General features: G+C 42.7%; 1 protein-coding gene across 1 annotated transcript; it reads left to right on the forward strand.

The window, feature by feature from the left end:
* Positions 1 to 365: 365 nt before the first annotated feature.
* Positions 366 to 27,926, forward strand: wu:fj29h11 (uncharacterized). The gene is made up of 43 exons (XM_018678612.2): positions 366 to 437; positions 522 to 719; positions 1,332 to 1,472; positions 1,972 to 2,232; positions 3,466 to 3,616; positions 3,719 to 3,885; positions 4,028 to 4,171; positions 4,277 to 4,455; positions 4,666 to 4,838; positions 4,926 to 5,150; positions 5,223 to 5,332; positions 5,888 to 6,103; positions 6,207 to 6,333; positions 6,782 to 7,004; positions 7,098 to 7,245; positions 7,354 to 7,531; positions 7,628 to 7,805; positions 7,942 to 8,068; positions 8,151 to 8,270; positions 9,483 to 9,633; positions 9,719 to 9,831; positions 10,071 to 10,221; positions 10,345 to 10,590; positions 10,934 to 11,146; positions 13,657 to 13,838; positions 13,953 to 14,136; positions 15,095 to 15,237; positions 16,372 to 16,553; positions 17,593 to 17,852; positions 18,256 to 18,493; positions 18,584 to 18,767; positions 19,435 to 19,561; positions 19,777 to 19,863; positions 20,623 to 20,808; positions 20,905 to 21,191; positions 21,879 to 22,027; positions 22,136 to 22,220; positions 23,304 to 23,418; positions 25,902 to 26,033; positions 26,118 to 26,393; positions 26,663 to 26,804; positions 26,898 to 27,054; positions 27,139 to 27,926. The coding sequence occupies exons 1-43, from the start codon at positions 366 to 368 to the stop codon at positions 27,553 to 27,555; spliced, it is 7,545 nt and encodes a 2,514-aa protein (XP_018534128.2). The 3' UTR covers positions 27,556 to 27,926.
* The last annotated feature ends 30 nt before the right edge of the window (positions 27,927 to 27,956 follow it).

A 27,956-nucleotide genomic window follows, 5' to 3' on the forward strand; every position in this document is an offset into this window, starting at 1 on the left:
GGAGGATCAGGGACATTAACCCGGACACAGTCAACAGTCTGATGGAGGATGTGATTCGAGAAATCGCCGCAGAGGGAGAGCTGGTCACCGAAGAGAAGGTGTTTGAATCTTAGAGAAATATTTAAACGTTTAGGAACTCTGTTATTGGTTGTATGGTAAATATGAAGCTAGATTCAACATGACAAGTTGATGCTTGGAGGCTGTTCAGAGAAACTAATACGAGCCTGTTTATGGACTGAAAGGTTTATTAATACTTTGGCTTCCTATTTATTGATTTATTATCCTCTCACTGCCTTCACACCTCTATCCAGGTGATATCCAGGGTGTGTAGGCTGATGCAGATTCCCTCTTTGGAAACTGCAAGGATGAAACCCTGGAAGATTCCAGCTCTAAAGGACCTGAAGTACATCATTAGAGAGATCAACATGTTCATAGAGGTTGGCAAATATGTCTAATTGCTTCTGAACTGTGTTTATATGGGTGTTTGGTTCCTGTTAAGGTCATGTTTATCTTTCCATCAGTCCACTGAAGCAGTGACATCCATCTGTACCCTGTACGAGCTCGGCCAGTCGCTGGCCGGCCTGAAGGACAAGAAGCGCTTCGAGGAGCTGAACCTGGGGCCTCTCTGCAAACTCCCGCTCGTCCACCGCATGTTCAAGATCGACAGCAACACTAAGGATGACGACATCCACCAGATTGAGACAGTAGACATCTTAAAGGTACGACTTGTAGCAAAAAACAAACAAACAAAACACAACCGGAAAAATCCAGACCCCAGGAAAGTTATGTTTTTATGTTTTTATCAGTTTCAATCAAATACAAATTAAATGAGGAAGTCTATGTAAAATAATGCAAATGACCTCAAGGTGCCCCACAATAATAAATCCATGTGACTGAGGTCGCCATGGCAACATGTAAACTATGGCGTGCAGCTTAAAGATCAGAGTCACATGAGCTAGGGAACAAATTAACAAACCAAAGCTCGACAGAAACACAACCGAGAGTTTGTTAGATACAACACAGAAAAGTTATCAGTCAAATCAAATGTTAATGAAATACGTTAATTAAAATAATATATTATTTTAGGATATTTAATGCAGACAATTCTAAATGTAACTTGTACGAAATCCAAAAGTTTACAGACGCAATTGCAAAATTCTTAGTGATCAATAATCAGTCATTGCTTCATTATGTCCATCCCTAACAGTTCAGTCGTTGTTCCTTCTGTCTTTAACAGTAACTGACCATCAATCTTCCAATTTAACTGAAAATTCACATTAAACATGTGTTTTCTGTCTAACTCGTGTGTTTACTCCGTTTCATTTGTTTAGCAACTTCGTGTTTTCCGGAGGCAGCAGACGAAGTCAAAAGTCGACCTGGCTGAGTTTATGAAGTATCTGGCCGACCACTACAGCTGTGACTCTCCCTACGAGCTTGGGATCAGGATACACAGTGTTGGGCTGCCCATATCGGTAAGAGACCTTAGAGTAAATCCCTGCAGTGGCAGAACTCTTTATTTCAACAGATCATAAATTCAACAATAGATTGAGTTAGAGCTGTGCAATATGACCAAATTCATCCGGATACAGATCATTTCATATCCAGATAAAGATACTTATTGTGATATTTGCACATTGTGACTTTTTTTAACTCTTATTTTTGACAAATAAAAGGTACTTATTCATATCTGATTATTTCCTCCTTTTATTTAGAACCTTTGTGTTAATCTTTAAGTTAGCATGTCACAAAATATAAATATTTTAAAACTCTTTCTTTACTGTTTGACGTGATTCTTGTGTAAAATATGGAGCTGGATCAGTGACATTAATGTTTTGACACTGAAAATAACTGAAAAAGAAACACTGAAATATTTGTACTAAACATTTGTAAAAGTGAAACTGAAAAATAAAACACAAGCATCAAAAAAATTGTAGTTTTACTTGTCTTGTTTCACTTGTTTGTTTCCTCCAGACTCTGATTAAGGTGAGTCGCTGTGAGCACGCCATCATGGAACAAGCCCGGGAGGTGATCCAGAAGGAGCTGGAGGAGGAGACCCACGAGCAGCTGAGGAAGATCAAGAAGAGCGTGTTGGATCCGGTGCAAGGAGCGGGCTCCTTCTCCTCCATGGGCAGCCTGGAGCTCAGGAAGAAGTACGCATCCATGCCGGCGTCCGAGGTGGTGCTGGCGGTGTTCATGAACGCAGAGGGGGTGTTCAGTCCCAGGATGACCAAGGTGGGAGCCAGACACTGATAAATGTGTTCTATTAATAAATCTAATGCTTCCTCGGATACATCAAAGGTGCTCAGTGGCAGAGCAGGAATTCAGCGGTTATGACACCCAGCTTTAAACTGCAGGGTGTTAATTCCACTAAGCCTCCCACTACGAGCCATGAGGGGGATAACAAGGAGTTAGAGAGCTGTTCTCCAGCTCTGAACTCATTAACAAAGTGTCACCCTTCATGATTTCCTAATCCCTAATGAAGGCGCTGAAGAAAAAAAGTTAGTTGTAGCTGATAAATACTGGCTGGACTTAAAATTTGAGGCTAAACTCGTCTTGACAGCCGCCTACTTCTACATGTTCTCATGGATTATCTTCACTGGGAGAATTAATCCTATTTATCTGCCTCAGTCTGTGATCTTACAGACATTTTTCATCATTATTAAAGTAAAACATACAGGTCAACATCATGTCACCCTCAGCTCACTGCTGCGTACTGAAGCATTTAGATTTCACATTACTGTAATGAAGGAGCCTTTCCCAAACAAAAAGTACAGTCAGTCACCCAGCTGTGGCGACTCTGGTGAAAACATCTGGCTGTCAACAACCTCCTTTGGCCACTAGAGGGGGCCAGCAGCCTTGAAGACAGCAGGAGCGTGTAAATTAGAATTAGTGGAAAAACAGGAATAATGCAGAACATCTGAGGTTTTAGTAAAGTTTATTTACTAAGGTATATTTGTGCTAAAAAGCAGCAACAACAAACTGGAATATTTAGACTAAACATTGTCTCCATGGCTGTTAGTTACATTTAAAAACTGCAAATTCATTAAAGTAGTTGTAAAAGTGACAATAAAGACAGGTTTCTTATTATTCCTCTCGGGTGTAAACTGAGACTTGTAACTTCCTCCAGGGAAGCAGGAAATTAATGTCACCCCAGCTGAGTCCCAAAATGACCTCATCATATTAAAAGAGTGGAGCAGGGATCCAGTCCAGTTAGCATCAGCCTGGTTCCCTCCACAAAAAGCCAGTGAGATTTTGTTTCATTGTGTTTTGGATTATTCCAGAAAATAAACAGTCTGAAAGACCTCTGATGATATACATCACATTTTTTTGTTTTACAGGTGGTTAATTTGTATTTATAGTCAGAGACAGTTTGTGACGTCAGTGTCAAACTGCCACGTCTCTGATACACATTGTTTGTTTTATTTCCAATCCAGCACGTCCAGAACTTTCTGCTGCAGGTGTCAGGTGACCGGCTGGCGAAGGCTCTGTTTCAGCTCGCCATCTGCGGCGGCAACCTGGCCTGTCCCACAGGACCTGGTGCCCAAAGACAAGGCAGCCAAAACCACAGAAAAAACTAAAAAAGAGGACAAATCTACCACATCCCTCCCGAGTGAAGGTACCAGTGCAGGACTCACAGTGTTTCTGCCACATGTGGAAACTCGTCTGATCTCGTCTGTGGTTTTCTACGATTGACAGACGTTTCTTTTCTGTGTCTCAGCCAAAGTGAAGCAGTTTCTTAAAGACAGCCTGACCTCTCAGAACTCAGCCGTCACTCTGGCCCACATCACCGCTCTGGAGAAGAAGCTGATCAAACACTTTCAGGTCAAAGACTTCCTCGCTTTAGAGATGGGCAACTTCCTGGAGTTCCTGGTTAAACACAATCAGGTACAAGCTGCTTTTCATCTCTTTTGTTCTTTATGTGTTTGTATGGATGTGAACTATCTGAGGGTCTTACAGCTCTCGTGAAGACCTCCTGATCGGTGCTGAGATGAAACTGTAAACTCGTGTTGTATCACTCTGGTTGCAGCTTCTTCAGGACACACTGGGCTCCACTCTGATCCTGGGCAGCGGCAGCATGGAGTTTACGGGCAGCGGTTTCCGACCCACCAAACAAGACCTGTTTGATTTCATCAACCAGTGTGGCGACATTTCCTCTGCTGATCCAGATGAAGTTAGTCATTTACAATCACACGTCATTTTGTTGTGTAAACGTTGTTGTCTCTTGTTTTTCTGGTCAGTAAAGTAACTGTTAAACATCCACCCTAACTTTCCTCAGCTTTCCCACATCGAGTCAGCGTTGAGGTCCCACTACAGGGTCCGGGACAGTCGGGACCTCGGCTGTGGCTCTCTGAAAATGCTGGCTGGCCTGGTCCAACGTCAGAGAGGGCTGGCCGGAGGAGGACTGAGCCAGGTCTACTACGAGTCTGCCCTGTTTGCCAAACATGGAAAATCAAGGTTAGCAGTGTTTTATAAGACATTACTGAAACTGTTTAGTTAGCACCCACTGGTGAAAGCGAGTACCCTGATATAAGCCATGGGTTACTGGATGTTCTTGCTGTGAGTCCACATCTGTTTTGGTTGTCAACCCTTTTCGGTACTCCCAAAAAATTGCCCAGTCTTTATCTATAACACCTGTCTGTCTCCCTCACCACCTCCTGTGAACAGTGCTGAAGATGGATGTGAGGCGGTGGGACGTCTAGGTGAGATGTCCAAGGCCCAGACCCTGGCCAGCCTGCTCTCCTGCCCCCTGCTGGAGGATTTAAGTGAGTGGAGCCAATGGGAGCTGATCTTTAAACCCCTTCACGGCTCCCTCAAAGATTTCATCGAGAGAAACGCAGGTAGGCGTCAACTGTGAAGTGGGGAAAATGTGGTTCTTTCAGTTTCTTTCTTTATGTGAATGACTCGTTTTATTCCCTGACACACAGCTAACACTGGCCTGGCAGCGTTGGAGGTTACACCAGGTCTGCTGCTCAGGATCACCAAACACACTGGAGACAAACATTTCTCAAACGCCGCCATGACCCTCGACCCTGTGGGCACAGCTGGCCATCTGGTGTCCATGGTGGTGACCGATGGGATCGTCAACGCTCCCACGGCCCTCCTCGCCAATCACATGCAGAGCTCCTTGGCAGCAGCTGTGGCTAAAGAAGGTGAAGACTGTGACTTTAGAAAATGCTGCTGAAATGTTTCATCATGACTAAACTAAAGTTTGTGTTGTGTAGATTTGTCCCAGGATGAAGAGGACGTGTCCTGTTACAGCAGAGTGGCCAAGTTCCTGTTGGCATGTTTGACCCGAATCCCCACCAGAACCTGCCAGGCTCTGCTGCAGCAGGTCAGTCACTCACATGGAGATTTCAGGATGAAATTGTGTAGTTTCTGTTACTTCTGGAGGTAAGTTATGTTGAAGCTTAGTTTGGATTTTAGTGTGGAGATGGTAGGAGCAGGTTTTCCACGTGGAGGCTGTTAAATTTTGGATAATTTATAGAAAGTGTATCATATACAAACATAAACATTTTCTTTTGTCATAAGCAGACATGCAAACTGATACAAATTTGAAAAAAAAAAAAGATTCTTTTATTGACCAACAAAATTGTTGAATAAAATAAACATATTACCAAAAGAAAGTCTCATTCAAAATGTAAATTAAAAGCATCTTTTCTCACATATTCTGCATTTTTCTTCTCGATCCTTTGTTGTTTTAACCAAGATTATGCTGCAAGATCCTTTTTTCCCTGTTACATTTAAGTTCCCTGTTACAGGTGAACCTCTAGCTTTACAAAGTTCCAGTTTAGTTTCATTAATTACCATTAATTCCCATGGAAAGTTTCCAACTTAAAATTCTGATTAAGAAATTGTGTTTATGTTTTTGCACTAATGTGCCCTGCAGGTGTTTTTGGAGCCTTTCTCCCGTGTTCTGGGCCAGGCCAAGTCTAAACAGGTCCTGATCGCTGTGGCCCAGTCCGACCCAAGACACCTGAACTGTCTGCACCGGCTGGGAATCCTCCTGGGCATCACAGACTGGGTCAAAGACTACCACAGAAAACTGGACCCACTCCAGAGTCAGAACTACAACATGAACGCTGCACCTGTGGAACGAGCCAAGGTCAGAATAAAAGACAGAAAAACAGTTCTCAGATTAGATTATCATCATGTTCCTTTGATTTTGGCTTCTAATGTTTTTCTTTCTTCTTCTTTTTTGACTTCAGTCTAATCTGATAGACTCTGAGAGCAGCAGTCTGTCAGCTCTGAACATGAGTGAGGACGAGTATCTTGAGGAAAACATCATGGACAGCAGCTTTACCTCCTCCCAGCTCAACCACAGCCTTCAACAAGGTACATTGTAAAAAAACTGTTGAAAAAACATCCAACTTGTCAATTTAAGTTTTTGGATGCTGTTTAAGGACAAAGAGAAAAAAAATCCTTCCTTGCTCATTAAAAAAGTGATTCCTACAGAGTTTGGTAGGGGACATGGAGGGAAAAAAAACATGTACTTTTGCAAGATCCTGAGAAACTTTCACAGGATATTGTAAAAGTTTCCTGGGATCTCACAAAAGTACATATTTGTTTTTCCCCCAACCTTCAAATTTTTGTTTTTCCTCCATGTTCCCTCCTGGGCTCTGTAAGTTTCCAAATGGGTGTCTCTGAGTAAATTAACCAAAAGATAAATAAAAAATCTGAGTTGTGATCATGCAAAATAAATGACACTTCCTCCAAAACCTCTACTGCAGTGAAGTTTCCTTGAAATCTAGATTTCCATGTTTAATTTCTAAATGTTTAACAGTTAATGGTGAGCACGACATGGAGGTTGAGGAGGATGAGGATGAGGAGGAGCTGTTTGAGTTGACCTCGCTGCCTAACGGGGAGACTTCAGACGTCAGCATCGAAGCTGAAGGAGGCCAGGATGACGAACAGTCAGAAACGTCTGATTCCAGTGAAAAGGATGCTGCCAGCTGCCAGTCAGAGACCACGTTCGATCTCCAGAGAGACATCATTGAGGACATCAGGTTTGTTCTTATTTAGTTACGTCCACTGTGTCCACTGTGTCTCCTGCGAAGATAAGCTGATTTCTCCTTCTGTCTCTTCTTGTCGTCTGACAGGAAAAGTGAGTTTGGTATCGGTGTGGTGCTGACAGCTGAAGGCCAGAAGCTGATGCAGGTTCACCAGGACAGACTGGGCCGCAGCCTGGAGCGCCTCTCCACTGAGCTCTACAGCAAAGACACGCACTTTGTCCTGGAGCTCATTCAGGTGACTTCATGGTCTTGAGACCTTGATTTACTGCGGCTGTGACTCATATTTTGATGTTTAATTCTAACCGTGACTTGACTTGAACGTCTTTGCTCTCCGTTTTATCAGAATGCCGATGACAACAGTTATCCATCGGAGGCCGGTGTCGCTCCATCGCTGGCCTTTGTGGTGGAGAGAGACTGCATCACCGTCCTCAACAATGAGATTGGCTTCCAGGAGAAGAACATCAGAGCCATCTGCGATGTGGGTCGCAGCACCAAGGGCAAACACAAATATGGATACATTGGTAAGTTTGTTTGACTGTTACGTCACTACGCTGCTGCTATGAGCAGTTTGATATCAAGAGGTTTATTAGTGATCCTGACTGAGCTGCTCTTCACAGGACAAAAGGGCATCGGCTTCAAGTCGGTGTTTAAGGTCACAGATTGTCCTGAGATTCACTCCAACGGCTTCCACCTGCGTTTTGATAAGACCTGTGGCTCCATGGGATACATCCTCCCCCACTGGACTGAAGACAAACGTCCCGTGGAGGCGAAGCTGAAGACCGCAAATCAGATCAGGTTGGAAGAGAAACAATAGAAACAATGCATGGTGCTGATACGCAATATATTAAGTTTATCAGTAGTGTTTTACAACAGCTTCTGAAGATGCTTTGGGTGAGTGGATTGAACCTAAATGTGTTTGTTCTCCCGTCAGCTGGACCACTAAGATCTGCCTTCCACTGCGCTCAGAGAACCATCAGACCAGGAACCTGTTTCATGACGTCCACCCCTCCCTGCTGCTCTTTCTTCACCGCCTGCGCTCCATCACCATCTACAACCAGGTAGCTCTTGTACTAACGCTGACGTGACATTCAAACATACAAACACAAACAAACGTTGACACTTCAAACTGTGTTCCTGCAGAGCGAGAAGCGTCTTGTGACCATGACCCGAAAAGATCTGAGTCACGATGTGTTGGAGGTGGAGCACACAAACGGCGTAGAGCGCTGGCTAGTGGTCAAAACTACACTGCAGCCCAAGAAGGTAATAAACAGAGGATTTTATTGACAGCAAATACAACAAAAAGACAGTTGTGGATGAGTATTGACTCTCTGTGCTGCTGGGTTTATGACTCAACTGTCTAACTGCTATAGTTAGCCCAGTCACTAACACACCAAAAGCAATACTGACACCTACTGGCAGAAACAAGTATTGCGCTACAATTAATCAGGGTAAAGCCAGTAAATTTGTAAAATTGGACGTTAGCCTATAACACAGAACACAGGCAGATTTAATGCAAATTCAGTTGAATATATTTGATTTATGCTATTAAAGTTTAAGTAGGAAAAAATGAATCAGAATCTGTTAATAATTTGTTTATATAGTAACTAGCTAGCCAGTAAATACGACATGTCAAAAGTAAGCTAGCTAACACCACTTCATTCACAGTTTAAGAGGCTAGCTAAATTTGTTTGCGCACGTCTGCTGGTAACAAATTTTTTTTTCTATTCATGTTTGTATATGATACAGTTTGTTTAAATTATAAAAGTTTCCAAGTTTTAATATTTCCAATATTTATGGAAGTTTTCCTGAAAGTTCCAGGAAATTAACTAAAATTTTCCAGCCTTTTGCAACCCACAAAGTGATTAAAATGACACTAATAATAATAATAATAATTACAATAGATCAGTAAATGTCATTAATCCAGGTGCACAAACAGTAACTTCCACTTCTCATTCGTGTGCTTCATTTTCATGCACAGCTATTCTTCACACCACAGAACAACTTGACATCTCCTCCTACCCCTCCTGGACAGAAATATAAAGTTTGCTGCAGCTGTGCGTTTGGTTGACGAGCTCCTGTGTTTGTGCTTCATAAACGTTCTTGTTCTGCTCCATAAAAGTCTTTCCCCTCTCTGTGAACTCACTTATTAGGCAGGGTGTTGGTTCCAACACATCAACACCACCAGGCAGGTTTTAATGATCTGTCTGCCTGAAATGACACTATAATCCCTGCTACACCCTCTTTTTTTAGGTATTTTTCTTCCTCAGTTTCCCAGAGGCGGTTACCTGCAGTTAGGTTATATAAGAGAAGACATGAAGCTGACTAACAGAGAGTATGTTCAGACGTTCTTTGCTCCAGTTTTCCAGCCAGCCACACTCGTCATTTAACAGGCATCAGGATCCATTTCTGTAAGAAGTCGAGCCTGTGAGCTGCCGTTGCATCTGTGTTGACGTTGATCCGTTTCACCCTCAGATCAAAGAGGACGTCGAGTCGACCGAACTCGCTCTGGCTTTCCAGCTCAGCAGCGACAACACAGGAAGTGACATCGTATGCCAGCCTCAGAAACAGCCCGTGTTCGCCTACCTGCCGCTTCGCAGTTTCGGCTTCCGCTTCATTGTGCAAGGTGAGAATGGACTATATAATTATTTATATATTGTTTTTTTTAAGAAGAATAAATCTGACCCTCGTTTGACTCTGTTCTTCTCCAGGTGACTTTGACATCCCTTCGTCTCGTGAAGATGTCGACAGAGACAGCTCCTGGAACCAGTGGCTTCGATCTGAGATTCCTCAGCTTTTCCTTCAGGCCATGGACGTCTTCACTGTAAGACAGTATACTGTATTCATGACAGCAGCACAGCAGACTCATGTCCAACACAATATGTACCAAATAATTCCAATGGCCTCTACTTTTCTGGGTTTTGCTCTTCCTGCAAATTAATTACAAAATAATGAATGAACGAAAACAGCCTTTCTGTCAGCTCAGAGTGGGACATGACTGTTGTTGTGATGGATTTGCTTCGTTCGTCTTTTAACTGGTGATCTATTTGCTCCTGTTTCCAGAATCACCCAGAGTTCAGTGGGCTGAAGGGGCTCTGCCAGTTCCTTCAGTTCATCCCTCTTCCTGACGAGGTGATGGATTTCTTCAAGCCTGTTGCCGGGCAGATTATTCAGCTGCTGAAGGGCAAGGCCTTCCTGCCAACGCTCAGCTCAGGTATCACAAGTTTAATATTTAAACAAACAAACACAGCATCAGTGAGAAGTGGTGAATGTTTCTAGATGATTAAAAACCCTGTATCTGAACCCGTGAATGTTCCCTCCATGTTTTCCCTCCCAGATGGGAAGGTTGTGTACAAGCTGCCGTCCCAGGTGGCCGTCTGTCAGGACACCGTGATCCGCCAGGTGATTGGTGGAGACGAGCTCGAACAACATCTCTCTCTGTCCTATCTCCACCCGGGTCTGAGTCCAGCCCCCGCCCACCTGCTCGCTCACCTGGGTGTTCGCAACCTGCGGGGATCAGATGTTACCACGGTAACCATGGCCATGGCCAAGGAGCTGATGAGGGTGGAAGGCGTCCATTCAGGTGTGTTTGAACAGAGACAGAGAGAGAGGATGTTTACTGACACAGCTACAAGAAGATTAATTCACCACTAACACACAACAACCATTACGTACAGAGAAATCATTTATATATTAAACATATATCATGTAGTATATATTATATATAATACTACAACTGGCAAGCTAAGCTGAATTTTGGAAATCTCCCAAATGGGAATTAATGGGAATATATGGGAATTTATGGGAATTAACTGCAAATGTTGGGTAATTTATACAAACTGTGTCCTATACAAACATAAATATAAACATTTTGTTTACGTATACTGTATATTTGTCTATTTCAAGTCCCTGTGTCTTGGTTCTAGACGGCGGTCTGCAGCAGCTGGCCAGGCTGCTGGTCTGCAACTTCCAAGCTCTGGAGCACGGCTATGGAGAGGCAGACTCCATCTTGCAGACCCTAAAAGATTTACCCATAATCCCCCTGGCTGATGGACGTGTGGTCGCACTAAGTGGTGGAGGAGTGTTCTTTCCAATGGAGGAAACCAAGACCAAGAAAAAGAAAGCTCAAGCTCAGAGAGGTAATTTAATTCAAGTATGTACATCACCACAGTTTTTCATTCAACATATGAAATTCCAGAAAATATTATGCAGGCACACTACTGTGTTTGAGCCCACAGACTAAATCCAGTTTAATGTTTAACTAGCAAAAAATAAATCAAAATGTGTTTATATAAAACCTAGCTAGCTGGTAAATCAGATATGCTGAATGTAAGCTAGCTAACATCCTTTCATTGACAATTTAAGAGGCTAGCTATCACAGCTGTATAAATTACCCCAGATTTCTAGTTAATTCCTGTTAATTCCCATGGAAACTTTCCAGCTAGGAATATTTCTAAAATTCCCCTGCTTAACTTCCCAAGTTTCTGGAAAATTTCTGCCCCTTTGCAACAATTACATCTGAGAGTTTATTTCTGTAGCTTAGGACGTTGATTCTCTCACAGAATAAATTGCTGAGATCTCAGACCACTGTAACGTCACCAAAATATGTTTACATTCGTTTTCTGTCTCACTGTATTTATAACATTTACAGCTGTGCATGTGCCTCCTGATTGCACAGCGCTAAATCAACAGTGACAGCAACAATAGACCCACACAGCAGAGACAGTGAAGGAGCCAGAATGTAGGACAGTACAATTTCACAGGTTTCCAGTTTCTAAAAATGTGACGAACTGATGTAGAAAAATAAAAACAGATAAATATGTATCACCTTGGTGACGGTTAGAGATGCACATTTAACGCTCTCCATCTGTGCTCAGAAAGCTCAGCAGCGAAACACTTAGAGAAACTGGAAACGACGGCGGTACTTCATGAGCTAAATAAAAATAGCACTTTGAATTATGTGAAACATTTGGATCGAGATAAACAGACTTGGTAACTCAGGCTGCAGAACAGATTAAAACTTTCTTTTCAGATGTCTGAGTAGCTATAGAAACAGAGTATCTGTCTCCTGCGTCAAACAGCTGTAAGAAGTCATTCACAGACGCTGAGGCCAGCGAAGTAGGTGTATGACAAACTTGACCTCTCTCTAAGAATAAGCAGACATGCAGCCAGAAAAACGCACACAGAAGAGTGGAGGAACGCCACCGGTGTTGTGCGTCATCACATTCAAAAACACTTCCCAAAGCAGAGGTTTAGAATGGCAGGCATGAATAATTGATTTTCACACTCTGATGTAGGCATCCCGCCGCTGCAGAGCGCCGGCTTTAATAATCATGAAGTCAAAGTGGTTTGTGTCTTTATAAGCGACAGAATTCTCATGTAAGATTTAAATTTCTGCTTTGTCTTCTCACCTTGTTCTGCCTCTTATGTTTATCGTCTCGCTTCACTGCTTCACTGAGCACTGATCAGATCAGACTAAGAAACTTGTGTTTATTAACTTTCTGTTAGGTGAGTTTTCAGCTGACTACTTTCTCACTGTTTCAAGACCTGTCACTGTCACTTTTTATAACTTTATAATCTTAAACCAGATGAAAGGACTCATACAAGTCATTGTGTTTCAATTGTAGGTTCAGATTCCTTCAGTGTCAGTCAGGTCAGTCAGTGTAGTTGAGTTTGATTCGAGTGAAACTAACGGCTTGAGATCTTTTTAAAGGTGAAGTGGACAGAGATGTGTGTGATCGCCTCAGAGAGACAACTGAGTTAAACACAGTGTTCTGATGAAATATTGAGCAGGACAGAGATCAGCAGGGAAATGTTCTTTCAGATGCCTCAGTCTCAGAAAGTAGGTCACTGGAGGTTTTCACTCACATATATTTAGGCTTGTGTTTATACTGCAAGTAAAAAATAAACAAACACATATTTAATTGCTTGTTAAAATTCCCAAGAAACAACGAAGAGGAAATTAAGAAACTCAAGACTCACAAGGAATTGTGTATTTTCCATTTCCAGGTCTAAATGAGACTAGATCACTACTGGAAACTATATTCCACGTTCCAAACGTTTTGCTCTGCTTCTCTTAACATCTGCTGCAAAATAATCTCTTAAGGGAATGCAAGGAAATTAGGAAATGAACTGGAATAATGCTTTAGTTTTACAGTAAGGCCATCTCAGTACAGTTCACTCAAAATTAAAGAACTCTGCACCAGTGATTTTTTGCCCATATTGATCGGTATTGCTATTTATTAGAATCTCAGTATCCTGATAATGACAGAAAGCTAAAGAAACCAGCGGGTTCATTAGTTAACCTCTGAGAATGTAATTAAAAAACAGAATAACAATTTACTATGCAAATGTAAATAAATCAAAAACCTGTGACTCTACAATCACAGGTTTCTTTGATAGGACCTTCTATGTAGAGGTGCAGATTAGTCAGTCAGCAGTTTGTGAAGAATACTTCCTGTCTGGAAGTTTGTACCTACAGTCCAGAACTTTAATCAACGTCTTTAACTCAGAAGTCGGAAAATGTGTCTGTTGTTTAAGACGACATGATGGATGTTAGTTTCGGTTCAGCCCTGTTAGCTGTTAGCACCGTTAGCCAGTTCCTACAGTTTCTAAATTAACTTTCTTCTAATTCCTTGTCTTTTCACAGAGCTGATGTCCGACCTGTACAAGGATGTAAACGTCGTTCATCCCTCTCTGCTGAGCTGCGTGGAGCCCCTGGAGAGTCAGCAGGTCCGAGAGCTGCTCAGACGTCTCGGAGTCCACGAGCTGGAGCCTCAGGAGCTGTTGGAGCAGCACATCTACCCCTCGATACGGAACAACAAATGGAAGGTAGTGTCCTGAATATACTGGATCAGCTGGGTGAATTATTATGGCACTAAAATGATTTTAAATGTCACTCATCATTTGTGACCCCCCCCTTTTGTTCTCTATAATCATCACCAGTCAAAGCCGGAGGCGGTGGTGGTGAGCTACTTGGTCTTCATCAAGCAGCACTCCTCCTCCAGTCAGGAGTACTCAGACGTTGCAGTACCGGTCCTCACCAACAGGGGTCTGCTGTGCCCAGGACAGGACAGGGTGCATTTCTCTGAGGAGTACGGCAACATCAACCTGCCAGAGAAACTGCCTGGTGAGAGTAAACCCACAGTCCCTCATACTAAAGTCTTGTTTCAACCCTGCATTAGATATTTTTAACAAAATATAAAACTATAAACATCATCAACATCATAATGCCACCTTATATTGTCATACTCAAATTATGCTCCAGTTTAAAGTGGCAGAGCAGTTTCCTATGGTCTTCTGTTGGGCTTTTGTGAGGAGCATATGTTCTGAGTGATTCTCGCCTCAGGCCTTGGCTCTTTTCATCACCTACTGCTGCCAGAATCTCTGAGAGCTTTGGTTCTGTTTTTGTTGGATAAACAGACGTTTACCTTTCGGCCATGAAACAGTGCAGAACATTCCCTGTGAGATTTGACTAATTACACCAGTTCTCCACCTGGTTTGAGTAATTAACTGATATCAGAAGTAGAGCTGCAGAATTCTGGGAATTTTCCATTGGAATTAACAGGAATATATGGGAATTAATGGACATAAACAGGAACTTTGCAAAATTGCAGGTTAGCCCATAACAGGTAACTTAAATGTAATTTAATTAGAAGAAAATGGCAGCATAAAACAGAATTTGTGTAAATTTCATTTTACATTTTAAATGAGACTGTTGGAGGGTGAGGGATTTTTAAAGTTGGAAAGTTTCCATGGGAATTAACGGGAATATATGGGAATTAACTGTATATGATACAGTTTGTATAAATTACCACAAATTTCCAGTTAATTCACATTAATTCACGATAATTTCTAGTTTCTAACTTGGAATATTTCCTGAATTCTCCACCTTAACTTCCAGTGGAAAGTTTTTGGAAATGTTCTGCCTCTTTGCGACCCTAATCAGAAGGTTTACTTTGTACATCAGTCTTTCCTGTCTTTAACTACATCATCTCCTTTGCCTGATTTATTTATTTTTGCTCCCCAGAGTCGCAGTTATTCATCCTGTAAACATTTATCCTACTGATTCTTTTCTCCTCCACCAGGCTGTGACTGGATCTTGCTGAGCCCTCGTTACGTGCAGACAGACGGGGATGTAGCAGGATGGAGAGAGCTGTTTGGCAGACTGGGAGTCAGAGACGGCCTCATCATCCGCAAAGAGAGACAAACACTCAGCGCTAAAGAACTGGTGAGGAGGTTAACCTCTGCTGTTTTAGAAATCAAAAAAGACAACACCGAGGTAATGACAGCCCCACCTGTGAGTGCAGATGATGGAAGGCCGTGGACGTGTTGTGCAAAGACACAATATTTACTGGTTGCATGGACACGCAGTACTGTTAGAAATGAGCTGTGACTCATCACGATGAATCAGGTAACGATTAAAGGATGAAGATACTAAAGATAATGAGTCACACCAGGGCCAGAGAGATCAATTGCTGCTTTGAGAATGAGCAGAAAAAGCAGGTGACTGATGAGCTGAGCTGAGGCTGCACAGGTCGGACATTCCTGATGCCTGTTTTAGCCCGGGCTGCAGCTACAGGGGGATACTGTGTGGATTTGGCGTGATACCATTAGTCACCGTGCAACTTAGGCTGCCTTCACGTAATGTTGGAAAGATGGCAGTTTCAAATTTCCTGCTTAGAACATGTCAGGTGGAGATACTTAACTGTAAAATGTCGTTTAATGCAATGGCAGGACATAGTTTCCAGATGATTTGACCTCAGTAACAGCAGTTTGAGAGAATAGACTCAGGTCCATTCAGTGGCTGTTTCTGACCTTTTAGTCGTACATTATCACATGGTCTCATGTTCTGTAGACTCTCCAGTTGTTATGGAATGGGAGATGTTTATATTTCTGTTTTTCCATCTGATGATGTTCATCATGTGACATGAAAAAAGGTCTCAGAACATCTACAGAATTTTTCAGCTTCATCAGTTAATTGATTAATGTGGTTTGATTAATCATTTAAGTCACTAATTAAGCAAAAAAAGCCAAACATTTTCCTTTTTTTAGATGGTTTTAGATGGTTAGTCAAACAAGGAAAGATTTGAGGACACCAGCTTGGAACCTGTTTTATATCAGATTGGGATCTGGGGAGTTTGGAGTCCAGGTCAGGTAGTGGGTTTGTCCTGCTGGGGGAGGCCCCTGTCGTTGGTCCTGGTCCTGGTGGGTGGTACGTGTCAAAGTACTGGATAGTGATGAAAAGATCAATGTACGTCAAGTCATTCATACAGTTATCCCTATAGGATGTGACTCCAGTTCAGTGAGAATATATCTTTTGTTTACACTTTTCTGTCTCTTTCCCGTCCTCCTCCTCCTCCAGGCCTCCAGCCCCTGGTCAGCTGAAAGTGCAATGTGGCACCAAACCCCCGGGGAGGACTTCGTGCTCGATGACTACCCTTGCAAGGAGTTTCATGCCTTGGCCGCGGCCCAGATGCCCGGCTCCCACCTCCTGCAGCAGAGACTGGCTTTGTTGGAGCTGCTGGCAGCCAACTGGGACACTGGGTAAACACACACCCACTGTCACAAACTCATGTTTAGGACACTTAACAGTTGGAGATAATGGTTATGTTAATGGCATGGGGGTTAGTCAGGGTCAGGTGGTAATTCCTGTAATTTCCACTGTAGCCATTAAGTGATTACTGGGGGTAAAGTGTTTGTTTTTTCCCTCAGAGAAAAGCAGTGACACACTAGCCTTTTGTTTGGGTTTTGACGTCGCCAGAGAGATCAGTCTGGGGATTAATAATCTGGATTTAGTTGCTCTTAGCGCTGCCCAATCTCGTGAGTTGCTGTTAATAGATTGAGTGAGAGCAGAGGGGACGGCAGCTCAGGTAAAGGAGGTCACCCAAGCTCAAAAACTTCATACTGGTGAAAAGGGTTTACTGTTAAAGGTTGAATTATCCCCAGCCACTCCTTTATATCACAGCCGATGAATAATTGAAGGATTACACCATCATTTTTACATGTTTTAGCTCATTTATAATTTATACTTTACATGCCAACAGTTTAGGTTTTAGACTGCAGCTGCTTATGAAATTTGAATGAACTTGCATTGTAACACAATAGACAATCTATACATCCATGATTTTCATACCTATTCTTACTTACATTCAAGGCAGGGAAACAGTGAATTGGGTTGCATGTCTATCACAGGGAAAATAGAAACTACACTGATTTGTTTTTTCTTTAAGCGTGAAGCGTAACTGTCATTTATTACACCAGTCAATTTGACATGAGTAGATTTTTCTTCAGAGCGTAGATCAGAGCTTCTCAGTGCATTAACTCTGATCATTAAGCACGTGCAGTGCTGCTGAGTGCTGTATTTTCTGAATGTAGGTCACACAGTTCTGCCACTTTGTTGAGTCGTCATAAATGACTGTAAGATCGCCGAGCCGCAGCTAAAGATGCACAGTGATCATGAAGTTAAACGATAGTGTTCATTGTGTGGTAGCCTCTTTTGTGTTTCTCTGTTACTTCCCACTGTGGAAAGAGGTTTAAAAATCTGTCCAACCATCACTGACCACAACCTTTCTCATGCTTTCAGACACCACTACTCTCAGTACCTCACAGCCCAGGTGATCGACAGCGACGGACGACCGGTCAGGAGCATCAAGTCCTCCTTCTATCACTCCCTGTGTCGTCTTGAATGGGTGCCGGCCTATCGCCCGCAGGAGGAAGGACAGCAAGAGAGGAAGTACCTCTGTCCCAGCTCAGTCTACCTGAAATCACCTGAGGTCACCAGCCTGCTGGGGATTCATGTTTATTATGTGGACATAGAACCAAGCGAGTTCAGCAAAGTTCTAGGTAAAAATGTGGAGATCTCTGTTCGCTTCAGTTATTGGTCTTCCTGTATTTACTGAAGGTTATTTTCAGACATCTACCAGGGTTTTCCATAAGCGACCAGATGTCCAGATATTAAACATTTTTACAATGTTTTAACTATAATCGTAAATCAGATGATAGACTTTTGTCATCAGACATCTGGGTCCTGCGTCCGCTCAAGAGCATCACAGAGAAACATTGATTTAGATAATTCAGCTCTTGGTAAAAACGTCTAAAAACTGAAGGAATCTGGATCTTCATATGAAACGCAATGAGTTGTTTGACAAGCCGACAACTTCTGTCACCCAGCTGGACGTTGGACGCCCTCGTGGAAAACCATGATTTACATAATAGTCAATCTGTCACTGTCTTTTTCCTCCTGTAGGGATGAGACAAAGTATCTCAGTGGACGCTTTGATTAACTACCTGAAGGAGTGGTGTGTCAAACCAGAAGCAGACAACCAGGAGCAGAGACAACCTGAAGACGAGTTGGAGGGAGCTTTTTTCACTTCCACAGTTCAGCACATCCACAACGTATACGACTATCTGCATACAAACTGTTCCCAGAGCAGCCTGAAGGAGCTGTTCCAGCACACCCCTGCAGTATTCATAGAGTACAACAGGTATATTGTCAGCATGTATGTGCATCATTTTTCAAGTTAATGTCAAAAATGTAAACACCTGAGGCCACAAGTAAAATTTTCCTCTCCTAGGCGTGCTGAAGGCTGGTGTTCAGGACGCTTCTACCACCTGAAGGAGGTGTGTTGGAGCGACACAACGAAGATGTTCCACCGCTACAAACAGCTGACTCACAGACCAGACAGCACCGTTCAGGAGCCGAAAGTCCTGGCTCCTTTCTACAGCCAGCTGGAAGGCATGAAGGACTTCTTCATGAGAGTATGCAGCTCTGTTACTGTCTTTGTCTCTGTTACTGTCAGCTCAAGATAATATGCAAACAACAGATATACGAGTTGGTTTCTTGCTAACTTGTTTGCTAACCCTGGAAAAGACGTCTTAAATATTATGGTATCCTGCAAAAAGACTGAGGCTAAATCCAGATTTCCACACAAAGTCCTAGCAGGGCTAACGGCTAACAGCTAACAGAGCTGAACCAAAACAAAAAAATCTTTTGGTCTTTTGCGTCCATTGCCCTGCATGAAAAGTGATCAAAAAGAAGTGTGGTTATAACAAACAGTTTCCTACTTCTTAATTTAAGACATGATGCCTCTGAACACAATGGAAAATAAAGTTGTAGGTATGAACTCCCACACAGGAAATACTTTTCACAAACAGATTAATCTGCATCTCTACATGGAAGGTCCTATAAAAGAAATCTGTGATCGGAGTCGTCACAAGTTTTTGTTTTCTATAAGTTAATTTTTAATGTTTAGTTAAGGCAGATAAAACACAGTAAATTTTTATTCTGTTTTTGTTAATAAATTCAGTTCTCAGAGTTCTCAAAGTAATAAGTATGTTTAGTAAGTGGTCAGTTATTTTCAGGCCAAACTTCACCATTGCTATTGTACATTATGCTCATGTCTGTGATTATATATTTTATGTGTAGCTGCTGAATGTGGATTCCAGCCCTAATATGAAGCAGTACGTCGGCTTGTTGGAGCTCATCTGTTCTTCATCTCCCATACCAACTGCTGAAGTGCTACAGGACGTGTCTGTGCTCTATGCCACACTCGGTAAGGACATTCAGGCTGCCAGTCTTTTGTTTTTTGTGGAGTTTCTCACATTCGGTGACCCACACATTTCCTTACTCTTCGTCTCCCATCTGCCTGCAGCTCGTTATCTCTCTGCTCGACAACTGTTGCACTTCCCTCCTCTTGACTAGCTTTACATGTTACAGTGCATCGTTCCTCCATCCCTGACTATCATATGTCGTTATATCTTCCAACAGCTCAAAAATGTAAAATCCAAGTGTCTGGAGAACAGGAACACACTGCTCCGTTCAATCTTAACCAAAGTTACTGCTCCACTTTGAAAGGTGAGTAAAGTGTTGAAGTTACAAACACAATCCACCCTTCATTACCTCTTCAATCTGTGTCTGTCTCTTTGTTCTGTTGTCCCGACTGTTTACTGCAAAGTATTTGCTGCAAACGAGCGTCATCCACCACCTGTCAGTGCGGCACATGTTTTGAAAGCAGCTGGGGGAGAATTTGTTGCTGCAGTCTGGAATTACTTTACTCCAGAGACTGAGAGCACTCACACAGCTTACTGTACTCTCTGCAGCAGAGTTAATCAGGGACGTTAGGAAACGCAATCTAGACATGTGTGTTTTCATAGTAGTAGTCCTTTAGAGGTATTTTTGGCAAAAATAGCGTGTGGGCTGAAAGGGACAGATATATGCCAATATTCCTAAAACAAAGGGTAGTTTGTTATTGTCTTTTTGGCCCATTACCTCACATGGTCCCCTGTTGAAGCAGCAGCAGTGGCTGATACACAGAGCTCTTCTATGGAAGTAATTAAGGTGCCCATAGCAGCCGATTGCTGCAATTTGCATCATACCTCAGTCAGATCTGAACAGACTGACACGATACACATTTTTAAATTCACCTCCCTGAGATCCACAAAGAAATCATAGAAAAAAAACCATTTTATTCTCTGTTTGAAAGTAACGTTTATGCATTTTATTGTTCTGAACTGTTGTAAACCCAGATATGCCTCCAATAACAGGTTTTTATTGATGGGATAATGATAAATGATCAATTGGGATTTGACTCGTTCCTTTTGGCCTTGTGTTCAGGTATGGTGTCCGATAAGAAGGTCTTCCCAACGAAGGATAACAGCTGGGTGAGTCTGCCGCGCAAACCCATGATTGCTGACAACAAAGAGCTGGAGAAGATCTTTAAACCTCACAAGCAGGTCTGCCTGCTCAGCCTGCCACCGGCAGAGAAGAAGCCTGCTCCCAAGACCAAGACTGGGAACTTTGGTATAATACTGCTATATATTTACTGTATAAAGTTGTCAGTGTTGATAAACCTGGTTAAAATGAGAGTCTGACTGTTTGTGTATAATCGCCTGCCAGGTCATTCAGTCCCTGGAGAACGAGCTAACACCGTACCTACCTTCAACGAGAGGGACAGATCTTTGTTTCTGGATATCTGTGGTATCCGTCCGCTGTCCGAGCGCGTCAAGACCGAGCCGCTGACTGAGAACCTGAGGCCCAGTCCGTCCATGCAGGCCATGGTGCGCTCCGTCATCCCCTACATCCAGAGGTTCCTCTACCACCACAACGAGGAGCTGGACGACGTCTACTCAGAACTGATCGACAACAACATAGGAGAGAAAATCAAACGTCTCAGCTTTGGACAGGTCAGAACATCACAACCTGTTGGTTAAATGTAGACTGATTATTGTCCTGGCTGATTATCAGATCTGATATTTAGCATTTTTACGATGATGATTGTTTTTTTATCCGATTGCCGATGAACTAAATTAATCAACTTTCCTTCCTCGTGGAAAAAGGAAAAGAAGGAAAGTAACATTTATTTTTACCTTATTATTTTGTTTATTTATTTATTTACATTTTCAGTTAACTTTGTAAGAAATGCTGCTGCACTTTAAGTTTTAAGATACTGTTGAAAAGTGCACCTGTGAACATGTGTTTAAAATTATTTCAACAAGATTTTGTGTTATTCAAAATTTTTACACCAATATTTTCATTATTGCAAATGTATATCAGTTACTGGTCTCCTTGATTACTGATAATCGGTATCATCATGTATTTAACGTTTCTCTCAGCTACTTCCCTTCCTGTCGATCTGTCAGGACAGATTTATGAACATGAAAGCTTTGTGTGCACTTTGCACTTTGTGTGTAATTAGCAGCTGATTTACTCAGAGCTCATTATGCAGTCAGCGTCTACATGCAGTCTGCCAGTGAAGAAAAGCTCAGTAGGTACAGTTCAGTGGTGAATTTGTCTCAGGTCAGCGACACAGTCCTGATATCTTTATTTTATCACCTTCTGAATGTACAGTTGACGTTGTTGTCTGTTTCCAGGTGGGGAAGCTGTACATTCGCTACCAGCTGGATGTAGCTGACAGTGATCAGCCTGTGGTGGAGGTGCAGGACGTCATCTGTCTGCTGAAGGATGAGAAGGAGCTCTACATCCAGAAGGATTACCTCTCATCCAAGATGGAGATCTGCAGGTTTGTGTGTGAAGGGACAGAGGACCAAAACTGGTCTAAATGTGTTGGTCATAATTTTATTAATTTTTCATTAAATCAAGACACGTTGACTCATGTCCTTTTCCACAGGGAGCTGGTGAAACTGTTCTGCACACAGGACAGCCACAGGAAAGAGCTGAAATATTTCCTGAGCGTCTTGGTGAATGCACTCGATGTAAGTGATATACGATCCGTTCGAGCATTGATCATTAATCCATATCCAGTGAAAAGAAGAGGGTCATTGCTTGTTCATGGTCTTCCACAACCACAGAGCTGAGCGTAGCTAGAACTAATTTGTTCCCCTGGAGGGAATCATGTTTACATTACATGGCAACCAGCTCTCATCTCTGCAGAGCAGCTCATGGAGAAGTTAACCAGGGTTTTCTACAACTGCATCCAACATCCAGCTGGGTGACAGAAAGTATTCGACTTGATTTCATTGTTAAACAACTGAACATGACTTCAGTGTTCATAGTTCAGCAGGTTTTTACCAGGAGCTGAATTATCCTCAGAGGTTTCCTCATCTCCAAAACAAACAGACCTGATCATTAAAACTAGAAAAAAACACTGAGTAAAGTAGTTTTGTGTTAAAATCTGTGTTTTTCCAGCGTCTTTGTCAAACACAGAACGCTGTTAGCTGAGCTGCTGCTAACGTTACATTAGCTTGTTTTCAGGTTAGGATTCCTTCAGTTTTAACGTCGTAACAGGAAACTTTGATCTCTCACTGTTGGACGTCCTGTCCTCTGTGGATTTTTTAAAATGCAGCAGAGACTGTTTGACTTACGTTCTGTGTCTGGTTTTTGCTGAAGTCAATAAAATTGAATTTCTGACTGTTTGATTAAAGGTTTTAATGATGTGATTCTGCAGCGTAATACACTGAGTCAGGCTTAGGGGAAACAGCGTACAGATCTGCCTCTACTCATTATATCTGCTTATTACTTTTATATTATTCCAGGGAGTTGCTCAAACAGTCTGTGGCAGTACATGTTAATTAGTTCATCAACATTTTAACAAGAACATATGTTGCTGCCTGTTAGCGAGTGAACCTGAGAGGAGAAACCCAAAATCTATTCAGCTCCAGATTTATATTGTGTAAATAAACACCTCAGACCAAATCGTGATCAGTCCAGAAATTAAATAATGGAACTCAGCTATTCTTGGAAAGCCTGAATAACAAATGTAATATTGTACATCAAGACAAGGTCTCATCTCTGCTGTGAATCGCCATCACAGTCAGTAACTCTGTTTGTGTCTGCAGGACCCAGCAGCTCTGAAGAGATGCTTGAACAAGGAGAACATCAGAGAGTTGCCCAGTGAGGAGGAGCAGTGGGAGGTCCCAGAGCCTCCCAAACCAGACATTAACCAGGAGAGAGGTACGGAGGGTCACTGCACTTTGAAGGAAAATTCCACTGATTGCAAACATTGTTTATCTGTCTGTCCTGACGTCAGGACAGACGGAAATACTGTTTCTGGGTCCAACTTCACAGAGATTCTGTTGTTTTCAATCTAAAAAGTGGGCGCTAACGTTAGCTAGCTAACCTAGCTTCTTTTAGCTAGGAAGTTTGACACCAGCAGGTGCTAATGTAGGCTAGCTAACCTAGCTAACAGAAGTTTGACATCAGTGGGTGCTAGCGTAAGCTGGCTAACAGAAGTTTGATACCAGTGGGTGCTAATGTTAGCCAGCTAGCCTAGCTAACTTTAACACCCTAGTATAAGCAGGTACCCCTGATATAAGCTATAGGTTTTACATGGTGTTTCTTGCTTTGAGCCCACATCTTTGTGTTTCAGTTGTCAGTCCTTTCCTGTGCTGCCCAGCTAAGGAGAATAAAGCTGGACGTAGCTAGCTATCCTTGTGCAGCTAAGGTGAAAACAGACGACCATATCGAGCTATTGATTAATTTCCTTGATCTGGAAAATCAATTATCAATTAATTATTATTTTTTATACCTAAAAGTGTGTTTTTCCTGGGTGGAATCTTTATTCCAAGAAGAAATTATAGTCCAACAACAATCCTCTTAAAGCCTTTAAAGTTGAAGTAAAAGAGCAAAGCTCTGCGCCTCATAAAGGTCAAACCAAACAAATGAACAAACCAAAGCTACGACGCTCTATAAAAACACACCTGAGAGGCTTTTAGACACAAAACAGAAAAGTTATCGATTAAATTCTTAGCGATCAATAATCAATCATCGATTAATTGGAACCGCTGGGCTCAGACAGGGCAGGGAAAGAGTTGAGAGATGGACTAAAGCAACGTCCACACGTTTATTAAAGAGCATAGGCTGCTGGGAAAGGATGAAAAATGTGTATCTGCAGCTGAGTGTTAATGTGTGAAAGAGTCAGTTTGATGCAGAGCGTCAGTGTAACTCTGCTTTAACTGCAGCATGAGATGAATTCTAACAAGACAGTGCAGCTTTTTCCCTCCGACTCTGTGAAAGTGACATCTTCCATCTGCAGTTTCTCCAACTCTCTCTCTGACACTTGCCCCGATTTCCATTATCATTTCATAATATTCAAAGTGTTTTTCTTCTCAGTCTCGGCTCTGCACAAAAACACACACTCCTTCTACACACAGACACACACACACAGGGAGGAAGATAACTGGTGGGTATCGCACATATGCTAATTCGGGTTTGTTCGCTGTTGTGTGTGGCAACATAAAAGAGCAGCTGTTGCCAGGGCTCAAAGAGCAAGAGGAGCAGATCCCTCACTGCAGCAGAGCACACACATATCTACAAGGATTAATACGATCAGAAGACGTTTTCATTACTAAATCTGTTTTTATGGCTTAACAGAACTCTGCTTTTTATTTATTTCACAAACATAACATTCAAGATGTATACAAATAAAAATAAAGACAAGAGAATAAAGACAGTTAAGAAAAAATAATAGAGAGGTGATTAGAGCGCTGGCTTTGCCCGTATAATGTTGCGTTCCTGTTACATCGGAGGTTGGAACTGGGAGTGGCGTCACCTCCGAGTTAGTTGAGAAAAACATGGATGCTCTCAGAGCCTTTATACGTTGCTCTTTTGGAGTTTAGAACAACTTCAAAACAAATCAGTTCCACCTGAAGAATAGTCGTTAAAGTTACATTTTAATGCAAACATTTCAGGAAAAAACAGTCAGGAAAAAAGGTAACGTTAAGCCATGACTGTGAACTGATTCAAACATATCTCGGACTAGCCACTGTTAGCAATACCAGTTGATAACAACGCTCATACTCATACAAACAGCGTAGCAACATGTCCACAGATAAAAACTGAACAGCACTATGTGTGTGACTGACTTAATGTGAAACTTATAAGGCAGAACTGCTATAAACAGTAAAATTAGCAGTGTTCACTACTGTTGATGTGAGGAGCGGCCATCTTGGCTTTTAAATGCTTCCTCCCATTTCTCAGCAATTATTATAATATTTGTTTCCAGCTCCCATTTTTCTTTTACCTCCATATTATTGTTATTGTTGGATTCACGCTGAAATGCTTTAAATATTTTTAACATCATCCATTTTTTTGACTCTTTGACACTCTGACTCTGTAACACTTCTTCTACTTCAGTTGGTTCTTTACGAATATTTTCTCATTCTTTATGTAAAATCTTACTTATATCCTGCATCCGCAACAGATGGTAAAAAGTTTTTTTTAATTTTTTATTTTAGTGGCTCTGACAGTTTGAATTTCTTTCATATCTCTGACCAAACTTTCCTTGCTCTCCTGATCCAGTTGTTACCAATCTAAAGCCTCTTTCTTAGCACTTCTTGTATCTGTTTCTTTACTTTTACACATAATTACAGCTCTCAGTTTTTCTACCCAGTGATAATTTCTTGTTTCTTTCTCGTTGTTGGTTTTTAACTCTTCAGTTCTATCAAGGAGCTACTCCTCCATCAGCTCCCCGGAGGAGCCATCCCACCCTGCACAGGACGACGGGGAGCAGACGCTGGTTTGTTGGCCTCCTCGAGCTTCTATACAAAACACAGGAGGCAGTCGCTCAGGTACTTTACACAGCTGCTCGGAATGAAGAGGAAAATGTCTGTTTTAGTGTCGTTTATCGTCCCATTTCTTCTGTGTGCCGACAGGTCAGGCGGACGGAGGCGTGGTCGAAGCCGTCATGAAGATGTGGCCACCTCCTGCAGCGCCTAAAGACAGAGACCCAGAGAAAGAAGCTGCACTCAGAGAGAGCAGCCATCATGTCATCCCCCAGAGTCTCAGCAGCAGCATTGGTGAGGGAAACCAGCCACTCAGGAGCAGCAGAGCTCCAGACCAGCCCGTCCTCCAGAGAGTTCTCAGCCATCCAGGCCAGCCGAACCCTGCTGCTGCGACCACCAGCATCAACACCACCACAACACCTCCAGGTTACACATTCATTAAACTCCTGTCGCCTACTGCCACTGAGAGTTTTAGCCCCTTCCAGCTTTTTGTTACAAAAGAAACACAACGAGCAAAAAATAAACATACGCCTCCCTGTTACCTTTTAATTTGATCTTTTACGTGGTAAAAAGACAAAAGCCTTCGGCGTTGGAATGATTTTAAGCTGCCATAATCACACAGAGTGGTATTATCCACAGCTTTAACATCCAGTAAACGCTTCATTCTTCCATTTGGTCTTGTCTGTCACTAACAGAGCGCCGTCAGCAGAGTGACACCATCGAGTCTGACAGAGCTGAGAACAGAGAGGGAAGCCTCGCAGCTCCGACACCAGCACAGAGTCCTCCATCTGCACCACCTGCTGAGACAGTTGGCAACCAGCCCGCTACAAACAGCCTGTAGGCTTCTTCTTCTTGTCCCACACTCTGAAATATTCATGTCGGAAACTAATGTTGATTTTTACCTAATTCTTCTTGCTTTGTCTCCATCAGCCTCGTCCCTGACGCCGTGGTGCTCTCCAGTACGTTTCAGGGGACTGCGGACACCCAGCGTCCCCCTCTGAACCTGGACTTCCCCTTCTGGAATAAGGTCCAGGCTCCACAGGCCACTCTGGAGGACATGGAGCTCATCTGTCAGAGACCCACCACCGTTAGTACACTCACCTACACCCGACTGTTTCCGAGCAGTTGAGCATTTGCACCTCCTCCTCTAAACCGTGCTCCTCTTTTCCAGGTGGTGTTATCCGACGACTCGATGGACGTGTCGGCGATCGGCGAGTGGGGCGAGCAGCTGGTCGACTCCTTCCTGTGTCACTGGAGAGACAGCGGCGTCCCCGGGTGCCCCGCCCATGTCCTGTGGTGCAACCAGAGCGGGGAGAGCGGCCAGCCCTACGACTTCAAACTCACCTTCAGACCTGCTGCAGCCGGGCCGCAGGTGGTGTATGTGGAGGTGAAGTCGACGATCAAGAAGGAGAAGTCGTTCATCCAGCTCTCCGCCAACGAGCTGGACTTTGCGCTGAAGGAGAAAGAGCGTTACCACATATTCAGAGTGTACAGCGCTGGAGACGCTCAAAACGTTCGCCTGTGTCGCATCCAGAACCTGGCGCAGCATCTCCACACCAAAGACCTGGCACTTTATCTGTTTGTATAAGTCTCCTGAGCACTATAACTCACACCATGACGACAGGCTAATTTGTATTTTAAGTGTTTAATATGTCTTTTTAAGTTAATCCTATCTGCACTGATTTTAGTTCTTTTAATTGTAGCTACGATGCTACCTACTGTATCGTCTTTACTTCGCCTGAAAGACTGATTTTGCACATTTCTTTTTTCATTCCTCTGTTCAAAATATTATTTTTATTGCCAACAAATTCCACACAGATGTGTATTTTCTAGTCAATGTACTCTTTTAAAGTGGTCAGTGAATGTTTTTAACCCTTTTTTATTCTCCCCTACCTCACCTCTACTCCAGCATTCTTTTGAAATAAATCTGTTTTTGTCGATTGAACAAGAACAAACGTACAGAGCCTGTTTTTATTCCTTCAAATAAGC

The sequence above is a fragment of the Lates calcarifer genome, unplaced genomic scaffold (genome assembly GCF_001640805.2).
Source record: "Lates calcarifer isolate ASB-BC8 unplaced genomic scaffold, TLL_Latcal_v3 scaffold_8_19, whole genome shotgun sequence".
Classification (NCBI taxonomy): domain Eukaryota; kingdom Metazoa; phylum Chordata; class Actinopteri; family Centropomidae; genus Lates; species Lates calcarifer.